Source organism: Syngnathus floridae, chromosome 16, assembly GCF_059516105.1.
Source record: "Syngnathus floridae isolate MCC-2025c chromosome 16, RoL_Sflo_1.0, whole genome shotgun sequence".
Taxonomy (NCBI): Eukaryota; Metazoa; Chordata; class Actinopteri; order Syngnathiformes; family Syngnathidae; genus Syngnathus; species Syngnathus floridae.
In genome coordinates, this window is record NC_142428.1 from 8,930,769 (window position 1) to 8,948,807 (window position 18,039).

An 18,039-nucleotide genomic window follows, 5' to 3' on the forward strand; every position below is an offset into this window, starting at 1 on the left:
ACAACTGGACTTCGGAGCATGTCTTTTCAAACGGAGTAGTAATCGAAAAAAAGTTTTTTTGTGCTTTATTGAGCGTTTTTATGCGTGAAGACTGCTGATATGGGATTTTAATTCAAATAGTTCAAATTAAAAAATGATTAAGCCCCTCTAAAGCAGCGTTCCCCAACCTTTTTTGTGACATGGTTAGGTGTTGGACAAATTTTACCGGGAAGGGGGGGGGGGGGGTTGTTGTAGTGACGTCAGTGCCTTTCCAGTCATGAACCTCACCACACGTCACTGGGGCCTTGAGTTTGATACACTCCAAGACGTTTGTGGGTGGTTCAGTCACTTTCCCCTTTATTAATTCCTTCAAACAGCGCTTCAGAAAATGGATGAATGGCTGGACTTTTATTAGCATTGAGTTTTTCTTTTATTAATCATTTTCATCAATCATGCAGTGATAATATATTCATATTCATTCATACAAATGTAATTTAAATAGGTTTGAATAAAAAACGAATACAAAATAAAATGAATCAAAATTAAATTCCCCAATAGTGACTTCAAGTATGCCTATCTGTCATGTATATTTTATTCATTCATTATTATTACATCTTGTATATTATTTGTAGAATGCAGTATTTATTTACATTTTTGTATTTTTTTTTGTATCGCTTATCCTTCTTTGTAAACCGAGTATTTCTTTTCCCGATGCACGTGAACGCACCGAAGGCGCGGCTATGCAAATGAGCAACGGCAGCCTGCTTGACTAGACTCTGGCGCTCGTGAGAACGTCACGACGACACTCGTTGTGGGCCGACAACAGCACGCACGTTGCTCCCATTCAACCATAAAACATCACCTTTCTCTCCAGACATGGCTTCAAAATGCCCCAAGTGTGACAAGACGGTCTACTTCGGTGAGTACTTTCACCCGTTTTTCTGCTTTCGCTGTAAATTGACCCAGTTATAGTCGCACTAGCCAAAATATCGATTTTTTCCCCTTTACCACGTTAGCTCATCTTAATATAACAGCAATATATCCTGAATTTTGGCTTCAAAATAGTAAGTTAGGCATACCTTCACACTGCTACCAATTTAAATTTTTACATTTTGCATTCCTTTAAGTATAATAAGTAAGTCACTTAGAAATTGTCAATCATTGTCAGAGGCCAACTTCAGGAGGGGGGAAAAAGCAAATATCGTAACAAATGTGGTCGTTTAAACATTCACATTTAGTATACTCTGCTGTACTTTTGTAACTGATCATACAGTCAGTGGTGCACTTGTCTCCGTCATTCATTTCCCAAAGAGATCAACTATTGATGTAGCACTTGAAAAGAATCACTGATAAAAATGTTACATTTGTCTCTATCGTTCATTTTCCAAAAAGAAGACAAACCACATGATTTTCCATAGCGAAAAAAATAGTTAGCATCATGTATGTTGCTTTTCAAGTTGTCCCACTTGTCTGCATTGTTCAGTTAGTGATGTCACGGTACAGAAATTCTGACTTTCATTCAGAAAGTAAAAGCAGTGTAATCACACATGATTAAAACTACATAATCACCATCTCAGTTATCATTTGATGACTCATAGATTACCGCCATTTTAATTTGTTGTTGTGGCCCACACGGCAGTTTGGCAGCGAATGAGGGCGACACTCTTGCCAAGTGTGCAAAAACACCATATGCCCACATCAGGCTTACATGTCAACAAGGATCTGGATCTTGTAATTAAAAAAATATATTTAAATGCATATATGGTATATGATGGATTTACTGTGTTGATTCAATCATGCAGATTAAACCAACACAACCAGGCTTTTAATTTCTGGCCTCTAAATCAATTACATAAGTAGCGTGACACAGCTGCTGCTCATCCCGCCAAAAAAGAAAATGAAAAAAAACCCAAAACACGGGCCCAGGGAAGCATACGCAAGACGCTTGAAGTGAGCGGTCATTTTATGTAACAGCAGAGTTATTTCTGCTCAGGGTGTGTCGCCTCCCGTGCGGTGTTGACGTAAAGATGATGGGGGAGACAAGGGCGCACGCCTAGCTTAGCGTCACGAGGAGGCATTTGCTACGGTATTTAAGTTCCAGTCATCTCTCGGGAAAAAAAAAAAAAAAGAAAACCCACATGACAAGGGACATGGTAGAAGACAGTTAACGTGGCAACTCTTTGAGGTTTTCAGATGATTTGAGATTCTGTGGACTCAGCACTCCTTCTCATCCCGGAAAGGCGCGGGAATAATATGTAATTCGCGACACATTGGGTCGGTCGGTTCTGTCGCAGGTTAACAAGTTCCTGTTCATGTTGCTGATGCAGCTCGCCGCATTCAGCCTACACATGCTGCTGTTCAATTCTAGACTGAGTGAGTTCCAAAGAGGCCACCGCACCGAACTCGGTGGCAGGGTGGATTCCAAACGGCCGGGCGGAAAAAAGCCATTTCCTGCCCCGTTTGACTGATTGTAATTCCTTTGGCGGTCGATGGTGGTAAGCTACTCTTGGCGACTTCCAGCTGTTGTCGCCATTTATCGAATCGTAGCAGGCGACAAGTCAAAACACTTGACTCCCCTCTTTAAAAAAATAAAAATAAAAATCAATCCCACAGTCTGGGGTGGAGATGTTAGTGGAACTTTCCATTGGTTACTTTGAGATTGATGGTCAAATAAACGCAGATGATCTGCTTGCATTAAGACGGTGTTGTTATGATGTCGCACCGCTGTTCGTCTGTCAGCTGACGTTAAAAGCTGCCAAACAACACAAAAATAAGGAACTCATGGCGAAAAGTTCAAGTTTTGTTGAGGTCTTGCTTGATGCATCAATTTCTCAAATTTCCAATTTGGGGAACCGCGCTCCATGTCACAAGGCAGCCAAACACGAGTGTCCCAAAAGTGCTTCATGCATTCTAATTAGAGGCGACGTCTCCATTCACACAAGGCTTTTTTTTCCCCCCTGGCGTCCCCTCCATCAGCCGCACTTTTTTTTCCCCCCTTCCTTCTTTTTTTCCCACACCTAAATGCCACTTTGACCACACAATATCCTTTTTTATCCTGCCGTCAGCAGAGTGACCGCTTTTCCGCCCGACCGCATGAATGCTCCTCGTTGCTTACGTAACGTCCATTTTCTTGAGTTGCCGCTTCCCGCGCTCTGCCATTGCGTAACCGCCGCTCAATGCCGGGCTGCCTCTGCCTTTTTGGAGGTGCAAACACGATCCCCTCATGGAGACGCAGGTGAAAGCACTGAAAGTACCGCGCGTCACGTTTCACCTGACAGCGGCCAAACTACTTTGCTGAGGACGTTGACTCATTAAATCGGTCCAGTATCCAATATCACTTTGCCAGCTGAGGAAGCTCACTTGTGACTTTTTGGGACAGTTCTCTCAAAGCTAAAGCGAGAAACTCGTCACCGAGGCAGGGCTGGCGTTTTGCCCGCCGGCTTTCTGTGACCAACCCAGACAGGATGCGAGTTAACTGCAGCCCATTTACGTCAGACGGAAGAATTCACAAGGTCGGCCTCTTTTTATCCGCCGAGGGAGGGGCTCTAAGCCTGCCCGGGGAACCTTCACTTGGCCGAGGCGACCAACGACCTCCAGAGCTGAATTTTGTCACAAAGTTGCATCAGCCGCGGGCTGAGCCACAGAAAGAGAGAGCTGCAGCGGTACCACAGGCTTAACTGCGACCAGTCGACGGGACCAATCATAAAGGGCATCCAAATTCCCGCTGTAGCTCGGCATGGCCTTCCTGCGTCTGTCAAAGCCATTACCATCCAACCCCCGCGCTTGAAAACGCCGCGCTCGATTTATAGATTGTCGGGACATTCCCGCCATGCTGCATTCTGGGATATCCGCTGCGTAATGAAAAAACAATCGCTACCCTGGGGTGTCGTCACTTTTGAGAGGAAGGACGAGCCCTTTAGTCTGTCTGGTCTCGGTTCGGTCCGAACAAATCAAGCGCGATTAAGTCGTCGGTGGGATCCGCCACATCCAGTTGATATGTTGTTAGGGTAACCGTCCAGCTGAATCCTTGACATGTCATTCCCGCAGATAATGAGGATTTTGATCCGGCTTCACTGGGGGTGGGGAGGTTGGAAGCATCATCTAGGCCACACACGCTGAGCCACCTCCCCCACTCACCACACTCACAATCACAACACTTTTTTTTTTTTTAACAATACACTTTTCATTCTCTGATGTGCACTCGAGTACAGGCCCAGTGGCGGGCAGGTCTATTTTTAGAACCGAGAGAGAGAGAGGTGTCAGGATGTTGATGGGCGTCCTCGGATTTTCGAGGGGATTAATCAAAAAGCGGCTGTGACTGTTGCTTGACACCTCCGTGTTACGTCGTGACACACAAACGGTGAAAGTCGCACAAAGGTGGCGATTGTAAGCCGTCAAACTTCAACCAAATATTCGAACCCGCGCACCTTCGAACTACGAGGCACTCGATGATAACAATAAATTAGTGTGGAATTCATCTGACCATTGTCTAAATTATACTTTGTAAATCTAGTTTTTTTTCCAACGTTGGGCGAGCCAGTCAACAGCCAACGCTAGTGGCTAACATTAGCGCTCCATCTGCATTGCACTGCCTGGACTTCAATGTTTGACTTCCCCATGTTTGCTTTGGTTACTTGCACGGAAACGGTTTCATCGCAGGAATTTGACGGGATATTTGTTGTGGGGGGTCTTTGGTCAGAAACCCATTTGGGTATCCGGTTATTTGTGTCCCACCATGATAAGAGAAGGCCTTTCCTCTGCAGCCCCCGCACGGTTCCTTGGGGCATTGTTGTGTGCGAACAGACTTATTGTTGCAGTGAGTATTATTAGGTCAGTCTGGAACTACAAAAAAAAAAATTGGGTACAAAATTAAAATACTTGCAAGGAACTGTTTCAGATTTTTGTGCCATTTTTTAAAAATTGAAAATACTGAGCAAAAAATGCATCGGGAAGAATTAATGCCGTTTTTCAATTCAACTGATTTGGAATGTGCGTAAATTGAGATTTTGCTAGTACCCCTATTCTAATGTTGAGGTACGCTTAACCGCAAATAAAACCTCCAAAATTGAAATTATCTTTCAGTTTTGACGGTGTGGGTGAGGTCATCTGAGGCAGGATGGGTGAACTGTAAACTGAAGGGGAGGGGCAAGGGGATACACAAAGGACTTGGGAAGGAGGGGGTCCCGCTCCAGCTGGACCTGGACCGCATAGCTGCGTGTCTGTCCCTTGATGACATCATCGTAGCATCCTGTCTGGTTCACAGGCATCCCCAGTCATCTCTGGCTTGGCCCGATGACACCATTGCAAAACAAGTTCATCGTTCTTCTGACAAAGAACAAAGACAGAGCCTTGTTGTTGTGTGTGTCGCACTCACGCTTGCGTGTCTTTGTTTGTGTGTCCTCTCGCCCCATGCAGCCGAGAAGGTTTCATCACTGGGCAAGGACTGGCACAAGTTGTGCCTGAAGTGCGACCGCTGCAACAAGCTGCTCAACGCCGGCGGCCACGCTGAGGTCAGTATGACCACATTTTGGCCACAACTCAAGCGAGAGCCCTCTTGTCTGTTTTTATTATTAGATCATCATTAGATCTTTCTTTATTAGATGTAATTTTTGTACAGGTAAAAAAAAATGACAGTCACATTTTGAACTTTTTTTTGTTTTTAGTTCAAGCACAGGTCAGTCAGTCCCACTTCTGATTTTGAGGGGTTTTTTTTCTCCCTCCTTCCTCCTCCATTGTTGTTTGTTAACAAGACTTGTTGGGTTCAATGCTGCGTAGTTGTCACAGTTTCCTGCTTTCAACCTCTTCAGAATGTGTCACTCGCGTGTGCGTGCGCGTGTGCGTGTGTGTGAACTGGACTGCTGTGTCCTTCGCTTTGATTTGATAAGTGAAGCTCTGGATTTTTACTACCCGGCTGATGGCTTTCTCAGAACATCACGTGCGCGCGCACACACACACACACACACACACTGCTTTTTTTGTGCGCTCGCTCCATCCATCAGCAGTGCAGCCCACTCGCTTCCCAGCAGTCGGCTTCCCACACTGACATTGAAATATTTTCCAGCTACTTTCGCTTTTGATGACAATTACACAAAAAGTGTTTTGTCAGAATGCGAGCTGCCACTTTCTCCTCATCTGTAGTCATTAAGCGCTGGACTGCTGGTCACCCTCCCTTCCCTCCCTAGGGGCCTCGGTCACACTCCCCACCGCATTCCCAGCATGCAACGGGCCGGCAAGGGTTCAAGTGGAAACTTGACGTGTTTTGTGTTGGGTGGAGCGGTCTGGTGGCGATGACATCATCAGTCAGGTGGAAAAGAGTGTCCCTTTTTGGAAAGAGTCATATTTAGTTTTTTTTTTGGGGGGGGGGGGGGTGCAGTCCTATGAAGCATGCAGTCTACCTTTTGAAATTTTGTTTTTGCTGTGACAGATCTTAACACCCCCCCCCCACACACACATACACACACACGCGCGCAATGATGGGAGTTCATTCTCAAGCATCACATGCATCCTATTCTGTTTTCTCAGCATGACGGAAGGCCCTACTGCCACAAGCCGTGCTATGCTGCCCTCTTTGGACCCAAAGGTGCATTACATGATGAGGTTTTTTTTTAAACATTTTTTTTTATTATTAATCCTAAATGAAGGTATGCATTTCAGCATCACTTTGAATGTTTGCAGGCGTGAACATTGGCGGCGCCGGTTCCTACGTGTACGATGCACCGGCCAGCAGCGCTTCGTTGACCGGCGGGGTCGATGCCCTTGGGCAGGCCGAGGAAAAGAAGACGTTTGCCGCCAAGCCGCCGTCCAAAGGTGATTCAGATATTACATTATGCGTAGACTTTCTCTGTTTGTCTAGCTTGTACATGTAAAAGTATAGTTCTGCTTTTGGTTGGCAACCTTAGAACACCCGCCTGAGAGACTGAAAAGTACTGTCGAGCCAATGTTATCTTTGTGCTAAGGTTTTCTTTTGTAAACAATTTTGTGTGTGTGTGCGCACAGCTGGAGGCATCACCACTTTTTCCGGCGAGGCTAACATGTGCCCCAGATGTAACAAGAAGGTGTATTTCGGTGAGTAAGACTGCATTTAAATGAGACGACAAGATGAGGCGACTTGAAGCAACTTTGATCCTTACGTGTGTTGTGTGATGCAGCCGAGAAGGTGACGTCGCTGGGCAAAGACTGGCATCGCCCCTGCCTGCGCTGCGAGAGATGCAGCAAGACTTTGTCTGCCGGTGGCCACGCCGAGGTAACCGCCGGCAACATGACACTACAATTTAACCACTTTTTTGATACTATGCTGCTAAAACTTTTGCAGTCATCACTTTGTCGTCATCACTTTTTTAAAAATATTTTTTCCAGCACGACGGCCAGCCTTACTGCCACAAGCCATGCTACGCTGTGCTCTTTGGGCCCAAAGGTAACCGCTAGGAGGCGCTGTTGACCCGTTGAATATCATCAGCTCCACCGTAACCTGAATGTGTACACACACGCAGACTCCACGAGGGAGGGGTGGGCAAAGTTTTGTACTCAAGGGCCAACTCGTTTGTAGATGTGGTGAACACCTTTTAAAATTAAATAAATTAAAGTAAGTTAAATGAATTAAAAATCTATTCATAGAATGAATATGAAGTCAAACTGATGTCGAAGCATGACCACCATTTGTACCTGACCACTCTTGTACCTGACTTTGCCCACCCGTGTACTCCAGCGCCCATTATGCAAATGAGCCTTGCCCGACTCGTGGCCCTTTGTGCTTCTTCCCTTTCCAGGCGTCAATACGGGTGGCGTGGGCAGCTACATCTATGAGCCCGCCCAGCAGTGACTCCGCTACCCTCCCCTCCCTCAATCGCCACCTTCTCCTGACAACTTGTTCCACATCTTCTCCTTTTTCCCAACTGTTCCGAGCAACTGTTTTTGAAAAAAATCCTGCACACATGAGTTATGTTCCTCACGACCAAGTTTTGCATGGCCTTTCCTTTCAAGAAAAAAAACGGTTTTTGACCACAGAAAATTTCAGTGGTGTCGAGGACAGAAAAAGCAGGAGATTGTTGTGTTGCCAATGGAACTCGTGTATTTTTTCTCAATGCCATATTTAATAGTTCTGACAGCCTGACGACATGCTAAAGTTGACTGTTACAGCACCGTTATTATCTTAGGTTAACTTTGTTTGGACATTTGAAAATGTCCTGAAGTGTGAATGTGAGTGTGAGTGCTTGTCGGCCTGTTTGCGCCCTGCCATTGGGCGGCAACCATTGCAAGGTCAGCCAGGCGAGGCCATGAATCACCCCCATTGGGGACCAAAAAAGTATTCCTGTCATTTCAACACATTCAGAAGAGGTCAAGCTGTTCAATGACAAAGTGTTTCCTTAGTGTAGACACTGCCTTGTGTTGCTCTTGTTAGTTTAGCTTTGCACTCAACGTATGGCAGACACATGTTTTATTATTATTAATATTCGTGGTCGTCTCCACCTGTTTCTGTTGTTAACAGATTGTGGTGTCTGTTGTTTCCAAGATGCAATAAAGCCACACTACATACACAGTCTGGCGCCTGCGTTTTTGTTTCAACATTTAAAGCTAATGCAGTGTCGTTTCATACATATGTTTACAACGTAATGTCTGTATATGTATAATTGGTATGTACTAGAAATTTGTATATATAGAAATTTCTATTTTACAAAATGTAATGCATCTGATGAAAAATGTACATAGTTCTTTTATTCTTAATTCCGTACATGCAGAATTAAATTTAATGTTAGAGTAGATGTGTAATTTACCAACGTCGCCTTAAGGTGGAGCAATTGCACTGCTCTGCTATTGTGCGGTCGTTAAATAAGGTCAGATGGTCCTCTTGATGTTTCTTTTAGCCACTACTGAATTTTGCATCCCGTTATAGATTAGCCAGGTGTCCCTAATGAAGTGTCCGAAGAGAAGAAAATCCGAATGATTTGATGCCGCTTGCTGTCTATGACATCACTTCCGTTTGTGGCATCTTTCTACTTATCACCGTGGAGGATGTCCGGTGTCGGGTGAGACTTCTGTTTTTGATGCCAAAGTGCAAGAAACTCTACTCTCGTCATTTGTGCAAGGGAGTGGTTGAAAGTTTCACGTGTTCATGTGTTTGTGAAATTGGAAACTAGGAAGCGTCATGGTGACATATTTGGTTACACACGTGAAATGTAAACAAGGACCCACTTCCTGCGCCTAATTGCTGCTTGTCAAGCAGAAATAAAGTCGCTTGTCCTCGTTCGCATTCTTCCCGAGAGAAAAGCACGAGCAGCTATGAACAGTATGCGGAGTGTTGTGTCACCAGTCGCACCACTTCTAGTACGACACAAACAGGCTGTCCACAACTACTAATTCCATAAAATAAATCGTCTACTACTAATTTTAGCGGAACTTCATACTACTATTTATGTTGTTTACGAAGCAGAACTTCAATTCATATTACTTTTCATGTTGTTTTTTGTACTGTACTGAACTTCATGTGCTACTAATACTTTACGATGCAGGCTTAATACTATTATAATATTTAGTATATAATATTTTTTAAAATATAATCTACTCCCACTACTTCTGCTACTATACAGAACTTTCATACTTTTTTTGTCAACTCCAACGACTACAACAGCAGTAGGCCTGCTACTTCTACGATGCAGAACTTCATCCTACTTTTCATTCTGATCTTTGAAGTGAAGCTTTACGAATGCTTTGTTTGAACTTGAAGACCTCCAAAAATGAGGGGGAAAAAAAGCCTTGATGATCGGTCGGAATGCCGCGTGTCTGAGAAAAGTGATGTTTCCACAGCAACCGCCTCCTGTAGCAATAACACAATCACGGTACCCATGTTTTCCTAAGTGATATGCTCCCAAACGAGGGTCCCCGGGGGAGCCCACTGTATCGTGGGAACGGTGGGAGCAATGTAGTGACATCACAGGAGCAGCTGAATGTTCACGTCGCTGATACTCACGTTATTTCTGCTGCATTTTGTCACTATGGGACAAAAACATGCTATTGTTGTCTTTTTGCGTCATCGCATTCCATTTTGTGGCTCGTCCTCCTCCAACTCATCACCTCGTCTCGGTTTTACACTGCCACTGTTGTTCGCACTCCATAGTCACATCTAATCCATAAACTTGTGCAAGTGTACCTAATTAAGTGTCTCTTGCCTTTATACTCCCATACTTTGTCACAGTAAAAAAAGAAAAAGTGAAAAACAGTGACAGAAGAATAGAAAAAGGGTGCTGGGGATTTGTCTAGCAGCTGCTTCCCGCCGTGTTTTGCTCTGGAAGGCATTTGACGACACCCACGTGTTGGCACACTTGGTTTGCAACACACGAGAAGGAAGGAAGGAAGGAAGGTCACCACCCAGGCCGGGCCAATGAAATTGTGTTTGCGGTTTCTAGTCAGATGAGCTCATCTGTGCTGATTTTGGCACTTTGAAACAAGGAGGGATCCAGAACAGATCCTCACACTTTGAGGTCAGCCTTCCATGTCCCCGAATCCCACCGCATTACTGTTAAGAGGCCCTTGTCACATATTCCGCCTAAAAGAATTCCTTTTGTTCTATGAGGTTTCAAGGCCCGGGGGCCAGATACGGCCCGCCACATCATTTTATGTGGCCCGCGAAGACAAATTGTGCATCACATTCGTGTGTCATTTCTAGAATTGCAAATTGTCTTCACTTTTAATATCTTTTTTATTTTAATATTTGACCAGTTTTTACTCATCTGATTTGAAAACGAGTTATTTGTCAGTTTGTTTTGTAGCTTTTACTGTGTATAATATGAGGTGCTCATACATTTATTTGGGGTGACAGTCATAATGGCCCTACGAAAGAAGCTATGACTACAATACGGCCTGCGAAAAAAATGAGTTTGACACCCCTGATATAAAATGTTTTTTTTCCAAGCCCTTTTTCCACCTTGTCTTATTTCTTTGTCCTTTCTAAATCGGATATACGAACATATTGTTTATATTTTTCCTCTATCGCGTTAGTCAGATTTCTTAGCAGTATTTAAGATGGCAGTAAAAATTCAATTTTAGGGTGAAATGTGCTCTTAATGACTGGAAACAAGCATGCTCTTCTGTAAAGTTGCCATCTGCTTGGTATGCTCATAGAAAAACAATAAACAATTCAAATAAGTTCCTTCCTGCATGCCCACAGCTCTTTTTTACAACATCAGTGGGTTAATGTGCAAGTTAAAAGTCCTTCTCTCTACTGTACAACAACAAAAAGAAGAAAAAAAGCAGAAGAAAAGTACTTGTAATTGGATCCAGAGGTTTTTTTTTTTTTTTTTTTTGGTAAGCTAGACTTTATAATAATAATGACTTCCAGGAAAAGGTCTTGTAAAATAAAGTCCAGTCAGGTTGCGCTGGAGACATTGGTGGATGGATAGCGTGCAAGCTAGCATGCTAGCAGTCAGATTTTTTTTCACAGTGGTTAAGTTTTGCTCTCATCGGTTTGATAGTTGTTAACAATGTGATCCTTGGTGACATCATATCATGGGAAGTGATCTATGCTCTCCTCCTTCATTTCCTGTTGATGAGAAACTCCCTGTTGCCATTGGCAACCATCTTAACAAACAGGCGGTGGTTGCTATAGGCAACCTAACTTTGTTTATTTGTTGTTTTGGACTGACTAGAGCAGAGTTTGTGCCAGGGCAGTGCAGCATGAAGAGCATACCACCATATCTGACGTTTTAGGGAGTATTAGGACCCTGAAACCCCTTACCCCTACCAAACCTTGACCTTAAACCCAGACCCCAACTCAAACCTTTACCATACCCTATCACCCAACCTGACACAAACTGTGACCTTTGACCCTAACAATCAAACTACACCTTGACATCAAACCCTAAACCCAACCCAGTCTCATTATGAGCGTGCCTAACCTTACTCCAAGCATTACCAAACCCGTATACCTGAACCAGAATCCGAAATCGCAGGCCGTAATAACCCCTTTGCCAAAATCCTCGAATGAGCTTTTCTGTCTCATGTTTCCACTTGTGTAATGTTTGCCGGTCGACTGCCGGTCTACAGCACCGCAAAATTGACCAAAGCTGAGTCCTTGTGGCTTTTGTTTGGTTGCCATGGTAACATCATTTGCCACCAAAAGGCGTGTGTGTTTTTACAACAAAAGCACACACTCACATTGTTCACTGTTTATCTCAAATATTTGCACTTGCCATTACCCACTCTATTAATGTCTTTTTTAATTTTTTTGTGACAGGTTGAACCTGTTGCTGGGCAGACTAATGCTGCTGCTGCTGTTGCTGTCGATGATGATGATGTCACAGCTGGTCTGAGGAGTTCTCCCAGTCAGGTCAAGCACTATCACCTAGATCAAACCTGGGCAAATTACGGCCCGCGGGCCACATCCGGCCCTTTGTGCGTCCCTGTCCGGCCCACATGAGGCCAATCGTAATAAAAAAAAAAATTTTTAAATTGTGTTGTGCGTACAATACAACTGTTTCCCTTTTATTTTGAAAGGCGTCGCACTTCCGTGTAGCGTACGTGTATGTGAGCTGTGCGTGAAGGTGAACAGTGCGAAGTAATGCTGCCCGAGAAACGTGTGCTGACCCTCAGAAAAAAAAAGTTGACAAGGAGCGCCGTGTTGTCAACAAGACATGGACTGCCAAGTATTTCTTTACAGAAATGAAAGGTAAAGCCATGTGCCTGCTTTGTGGTACACAGTTCGCTGTGTTTAAAGAATATAATTTGAGTCGCCGCTACACGACCAAGCATGAGAAAAAATACATCTGTCTGATAAACAGGGCGCATCAGAGGCTGATGCATTGCGAGCAAAACTGCAAGCCCAACAAGGATTTTTTATCAAACTTCACACCCAGAGATGGAGCGGCTTTGTTATTTGAGGAAAAGTTAAAGAAGTTAAGAATAAATTGTACTGATTAATAATTGTTTTTTTATTTGACCTTTACACCACAATTTCACATAGCTTAATATAAATATAAACAGAATAATTGTATTCTTCTACTTACCAGTACCAACTATTTAAAATAAATAATTTAGTGCATTTTACAATGGAAGAAAATTGAGCAGGTTTAAGTTATCGTAGGTGTGGCCCTCTGACACAACTCAGGTTTTTCATGTGGCCCCTTGTAAAAACTAATTGCCCACCCCTGACCTAGATAGTAGATGATTTCATATCAGCACACAGACTTTGCTCTTTCATAATAATGCAACCAGTGTTGCCACGGAAACCATATTGCTTGTAGTGCAATTTATTAGGTACACCTACTACACCTGCAACTGTTAAATGTTACACTTTAGATATGATGATTTCTTTTCTTACTGATGGAGAAAAATAAAAATTGATTTAACTGAGACACTTACAAAAAATCACTATATTTAAGTTATAGAATATAAAATAAGGTCATTCTTAGAGAGGATATAAAAAGGCCAATGAGCATGAAATAATGATGCTCAAACTGTTTAATATTTCTATTTTGATACAATGCAAAGTTTTTGTTCTTGATTTGAGGGACTGGAACGGATCAATAGCATTTACATTCATTTCAATATGAAAAGATGTTTTAGGATGTGAGTGTTTTGTGTTGACAGAAGGAGTTAAAGTCATAAATCAAAGAAGTGCTGTTTTGAGTAGTGTATCTCTTTAACGGGATGACCAAAAGCCTCTCCCCTTCTACATACACACACACACACGCGCACACACACAGAAAAAAAAGAGAAGCAAGTTGAGAGTTATAAAGGCAGCGGGGCGGGTTGGCACACGCATGGTCGTTCTTTGCGCTGGTGGAGCACACATCAATTAATCATCTTCATTAAAGGGTTCAAACATGCCTAAGTGTCCTAAGTGCAACAAGGAGGTCTACTTTGGTAAGAACAGCATTCTTTTGGTTTTGCTTGCATGACTGAATTAATGTGCTGCTGCATGAAGGAAGAGGAAGTGGGTTCAAATGAGGACATGAATTTTTAAAAAAAAAAATTTTTAGTGTGCAGCTCAATTAGAGTGTGTAAAAACGATTTTTGATGTGTTCAAGATTGGAAAACAAACTTGTATTATTTATTCAAATTATAAAATGTAATTAAAATAATAATGATATATAATAATGTATGTTGTAAAGTATGTAAAGTAAAGTGTAAAATAATATCAAAGTGCTTGAGTGTGACCTGTGAAGTTTTCATTAATTATGCAGCACTTCTTTGTGCTCTTATTGGATGATCACCTCATGAGGTTACTTGATACATAAAGTCAAAACAATACGACCATTGGAAAATCAACTCAGGTTACTGAATATGAGCAGCGGAAGCCGCCAGTAGGACACGGTTCGCTTTATCAAAATGACTCATGGAATGTTATCATAGAATGTTATAGAATGGCTCTAATGAGCTGAGCAGAGCAGGGAGAAGTCAAAACATTCCGCATTGAATCTGATGGATTTGGTCTCATGAGTACCGCGTTGTTGCGTATCACCAGTTCTGAAAGACGGACAAGATGGGAAACCTTCAAATGATCCTGTTTTTATTCCATTCAAAAAATATATATAGCCAACAACTGCTGACAGTATTGCTAATTGCCAAAATTATTGCCAATCACAAATGTTAATTAACAGTTGCATAGGTATCAAAATTAGATAACTGTTAATGTTAGTTACTGCCGTACCAGCGTAAAATTAGCCGAGTGCTGACGTTATCGTCAATGTTTGGTTATTGCTTACTGCTAACATTACTGATTAGTCACATAAATGCCAAAAGACATTAAATACTAATGTTAATGCAAAGTGCTAATGCTATTGTTAGCTACCAACATCATTGCCAAAACACACAAGCACAGACTTTGTACGTGCGTGTGTGTGTATGTGCACGCTTTTAGTTACAATGTGACAAACATTAAAGGAGCATTACGTAACTGTTAATCCACACGTGTGTGCCAACACGGTCTTCTCGTTGTTTTATTGGGTGTTAAGTGTAATCGTTTCAGGTCAGTGCACTGTTATTTGAGGTCTCCTCCCCTTGTAATTAAGCAGAAGAAACGTTTTTATTTATTTATCGTGCTTTCTCTCCCACCATATTTTTGCAGGACACAGTGGGAGAGAGCAAAAAACACGGAAAATGGCATTTGTTCAACATAACAAGCGAGTCTTTGAGTGCACGTTCTCTTTTTTTTCTTTTTTATGAAATTCCAGAGCCACACCCAAACAGCTTCCCATCCAACACGTGGGACTGATTTGCTTTTGAATTTAGTAATACAGTATAGACCTGCTTCAAATATTGTGCTAAATTCGTTTACTGTATTATTTGGTATTTGTATTGAATTATAATTTTTTTAATCATTAAAAAAAACTAATTGGAAACACACTTTGAGAGTATCTTTTCACTGAATGTTGCTAAATGCTAACTTAATTGCTAACTGCAGATGCTGTTGCTAACCACTAGCATTACTGCTAACAACCGCTCGTTATTGAATCAAGAATCCAAGCTGAATTCTCTTGATTTGTTCTATGTGACTTTGATTTCAAGTTGTGTTTTGTGTGATGCTTTAACACATTTTCATAACACAAAGTAAACACTGGATAATTTCCCGCCTTTACGTTCTTGTGTTGTGCAGCGGAGAAGGTGACGTCTCTGGGAAAAGACTGGCACAGACCCTGTCTCAGGTGCGAGAAGTGCGGCAAGACGCTGTCATCAGGATCGCACGCCGAGGTACGTTACTGACACGATCAAAAGTGTCAAAAGAAATTCAAAGCTAACATTGTTAGCCGCTAATGTCATGCTAATGGGGCTGTCTATGTGAGCATGTGCTGTTTTGTTTCAGCATGATAACAAGCCCTACTGCCACAAGCCGTGCTACAGCGCACTCTTTGGTCCCCAAGGTACAAAACTAGTATGAAATTGTCTGATCTCAATCTTCTACTTTTGTTCATATAACCACTCTATATTTCAATCTTTTTTTTTCAATAATAATTTTTGCGTTACAGGATTTGGACACGGTGGAACAGAGAGTCACAAATATTGAAGTTGTTTGAAAAAAAAAAAGTAAACTCACACACTCCATGTTGTATTGGTGATGATTTGTCCCACAATAAAGGCTTGTCAGTGTGTGACAATAACGAGTGTGTTTTTTATTCTTTACTATCTTAGTTATTTGAACATATACGACTGTCGTTCGATACAATTAAAACTGTCTAGTGCGTAATTTTATTTTAACTTTTATTTTATAATATAAAAAATGATGAATAAAATTTGATTTAAAATTGTAATAAATAAATACAGTTTGTCTAGACATAACATGAAATTAAATAGAAAAACAAACGCATAGCACGTATTAATTGCAACATCTATCGAACCATCTAACAATCCACATAGTATCTGTTTTTTTTGCCTGCTGCCGACTGGGTTGCTTCGGTCTGATGGACGGTAGCCACGGCAACAGATCCAAACAAGTCTGCAAACAGAAACAACCATGCAAGGCAGCTGTTCCCTGCTTAGATAAGCTCTCACACAGAACCCTTGATTATTATAAATGCTCTACTCTGTGGCATGAAGACTTAAGTTGATGTGATTTTGGGGTATGAAACCAAAGCCTTCCTTGAGTTACATTTGAAGCTTGTGCACTGTGATTAGCGGCTGAAGAGAGCCGCGGTTTCCTCCCACATGAATGACGAGCTCACATACTCAACCAACCTTGACTTTTCATTTTGCCCACTTCTTCATACATCCATTTTCCTGTCATCAACATCCTTTCATCTCACGCTGGAGTCCGTTAAGATCATCCATCACAAGCAACACGGCTCTTGGATGGGAACGATCACGGGGTGGCCAGGCCTCATTGAGCTGGATGTTCTCGACCTCACACTAAAAAATAACAAATGTGGTGAATGCGTCTTGCCAATGGGTTACGTCCAAGCCCAACAAAGGGTCTATTGTCCTCTGCCTCACCTTAAAAAATATCAGAAGGTCGAAGGAATCCACGTACTTGACGTTTTCTTGCACCAATTGCCATTCCAGTGATTCCTGTTTTGGTTTTGTCCAACTGACAAGAGGAAGATCACGTGCAGAAGTTAACCGGCTGTGCTGCTGTCATCTGGTGGTACACGATACTCCATGCTGGAGGATTGATTCCCAAGCAAGGTGGGGCGGCTGTATAAATACACTGTCAACTGTAGGAACTGAAAGGAGGCATACTTGACTTGAATTTTTGAATGCAAATTATATAAATGACATCCATCAATACAATACTATACAAATAAACTTTTTGTATTTTGTAACAGTAGCAACACATGTAGGCAGACAATACCCACGGACATATATTCTTTATCCGCTTTAAAAAATAATTTGACTGCCTTATTTTGTGTTTCATCATCAAATCTTTATCTAGTATCTCTTTGTTTTTGTACTGCTCCTAATATATGTAAACAATCGTATCATCCGTAGAGTCAGTTTGAGCAGAAGCGTGCCACAGACTTTGTAAGAGACCTGAGACAGTTTTGAATTATGCAGGGAAAATACACACTTTGTGAAGGGTGACCTCTGCTGGTAGATTGAGGCCACTACCACAACAATAGGCCCTCATATCTAAGAAAAGTAGGTCGACACCTCTCTCTAGTGTCTGTCATTGGTCATCACAGTCACAGCGTCCATCCGAGAGACTATCAATCGCACAGCAAATGGACAAAAGTATTGGGACATGGCCAAGACTCATTGAATGGAAGAGAAAAGTAGGAAATAATTGAAAGGAGAATGTTGTAATTCGTTAGCGTTTGTACGTGTGATTGTTCAATGAACAATATAACAGTTTAAATGTATAAGAATAGTCGTGCAATACAAAAAACTTTGAGTGGGGGGAAAAGGAAGAAATTGAGGAAAAAAGTTAGAAAGATGCATGGTTTAGGAAAAAGAGTGTATTTTTTGAGAAAAAAGTGTCGAAAAAAAATTGTTCCTTTGGGTTCTGGTTTTGTGGTTAAACACCCCCCCCCCCCCCCCCACACACACACAACTGCCTTCGGAAAAAAAGTTGGCCTTTTTTCCATACATACGGTACATACGCCAAACATTCTGTTCCATCTCCCTTGCTGCTAGTTT

At 42.2% G+C, this 18,039-nt stretch overlaps 2 protein-coding genes and 1 long non-coding RNA gene across 3 annotated transcripts; 2 read left to right on the forward strand and 1 right to left on the reverse strand.

The window, feature by feature from the left end:
* Positions 1-719: 719 nt before the first annotated feature.
* On the forward strand, positions 720-8,515 carry crip2 (cysteine-rich protein 2). The gene is made up of 8 exons (XM_088400930.1): positions 720-898; positions 5,395-5,489; positions 6,502-6,559; positions 6,655-6,786; positions 6,976-7,044; positions 7,128-7,222; positions 7,336-7,393; positions 7,746-8,515. Exons 1-8 carry the CDS (start codon positions 856-858, stop codon positions 7,796-7,798), a joined length of 603 nt encoding a protein of 200 aa, XP_088257056.1. The 5' UTR covers positions 720-855; the 3' UTR covers positions 7,799-8,515.
* A 5,150-nt stretch (positions 8,516-13,665) lies between these two features.
* On the forward strand, positions 13,666-16,067 carry crip1 (cysteine-rich protein 1). The gene is made up of 4 exons (XM_088400509.1): positions 13,666-13,833; positions 15,566-15,660; positions 15,773-15,830; positions 15,936-16,067. The coding sequence occupies exons 1-4, from the start codon at positions 13,794-13,796 to the stop codon at positions 15,971-15,973; spliced, it is 231 nt and encodes a 76-aa protein (XP_088256635.1). The 5' UTR covers positions 13,666-13,793; the 3' UTR covers positions 15,974-16,067.
* An 83-nt stretch (positions 16,068-16,150) lies between these two features.
* LOC148385538 (uncharacterized) lies at positions 16,151-16,988 on the reverse strand. Its single transcript, XR_015853168.1, has 2 exons — positions 16,897-16,988; positions 16,151-16,812 (listed from the first exon to the last, which is right to left on the reverse strand). It is a non-coding gene; the product is annotated as an uncharacterized LOC148385538 (long non-coding RNA).
* Between the last annotated feature and the right edge of the window lie 1,051 nt (positions 16,989-18,039).

What these genes read in the sequence shown, in the direction of transcription:
- crip2 (XM_088400930.1), top strand. Translation starts at nt 856, where the DNA reads ATGGCTTCAAAATGCCCCAAGTGTGACAAGACGGTCTACTTCG. An exon ending in TGACAAGACGGTCTACTTCG is followed by an intron (nt 899 to 5,394) that starts GTGAGTACTTTC and finishes CGCCCCATGCAG; the next exon opens with CCGAGAAGGTTTCATCACTG. An exon ending in CGCCAAGCCGCCGTCCAAAG is followed by an intron (nt 6,787 to 6,975) that starts GTGATTCAGATA and finishes GTGTGCGCACAG; the next exon opens with CTGGAGGCATCACCACTTTT.
- crip1 (XM_088400509.1), top strand. Translation starts at nt 13,794, where the DNA reads ATGCCTAAGTGTCCTAAGTGCAACAAGGAGGTCTACTTTG. An exon ending in CATCAGGATCGCACGCCGAG is followed by an intron (nt 15,661 to 15,772) that starts GTACGTTACTGA and finishes GTTTTGTTTCAG; the next exon opens with CATGATAACAAGCCCTACTG. An exon ending in CGCACTCTTTGGTCCCCAAG is followed by an intron (nt 15,831 to 15,935) that starts GTACAAAACTAG and finishes TTTGCGTTACAG; the next exon opens with GATTTGGACACGGTGGAACA.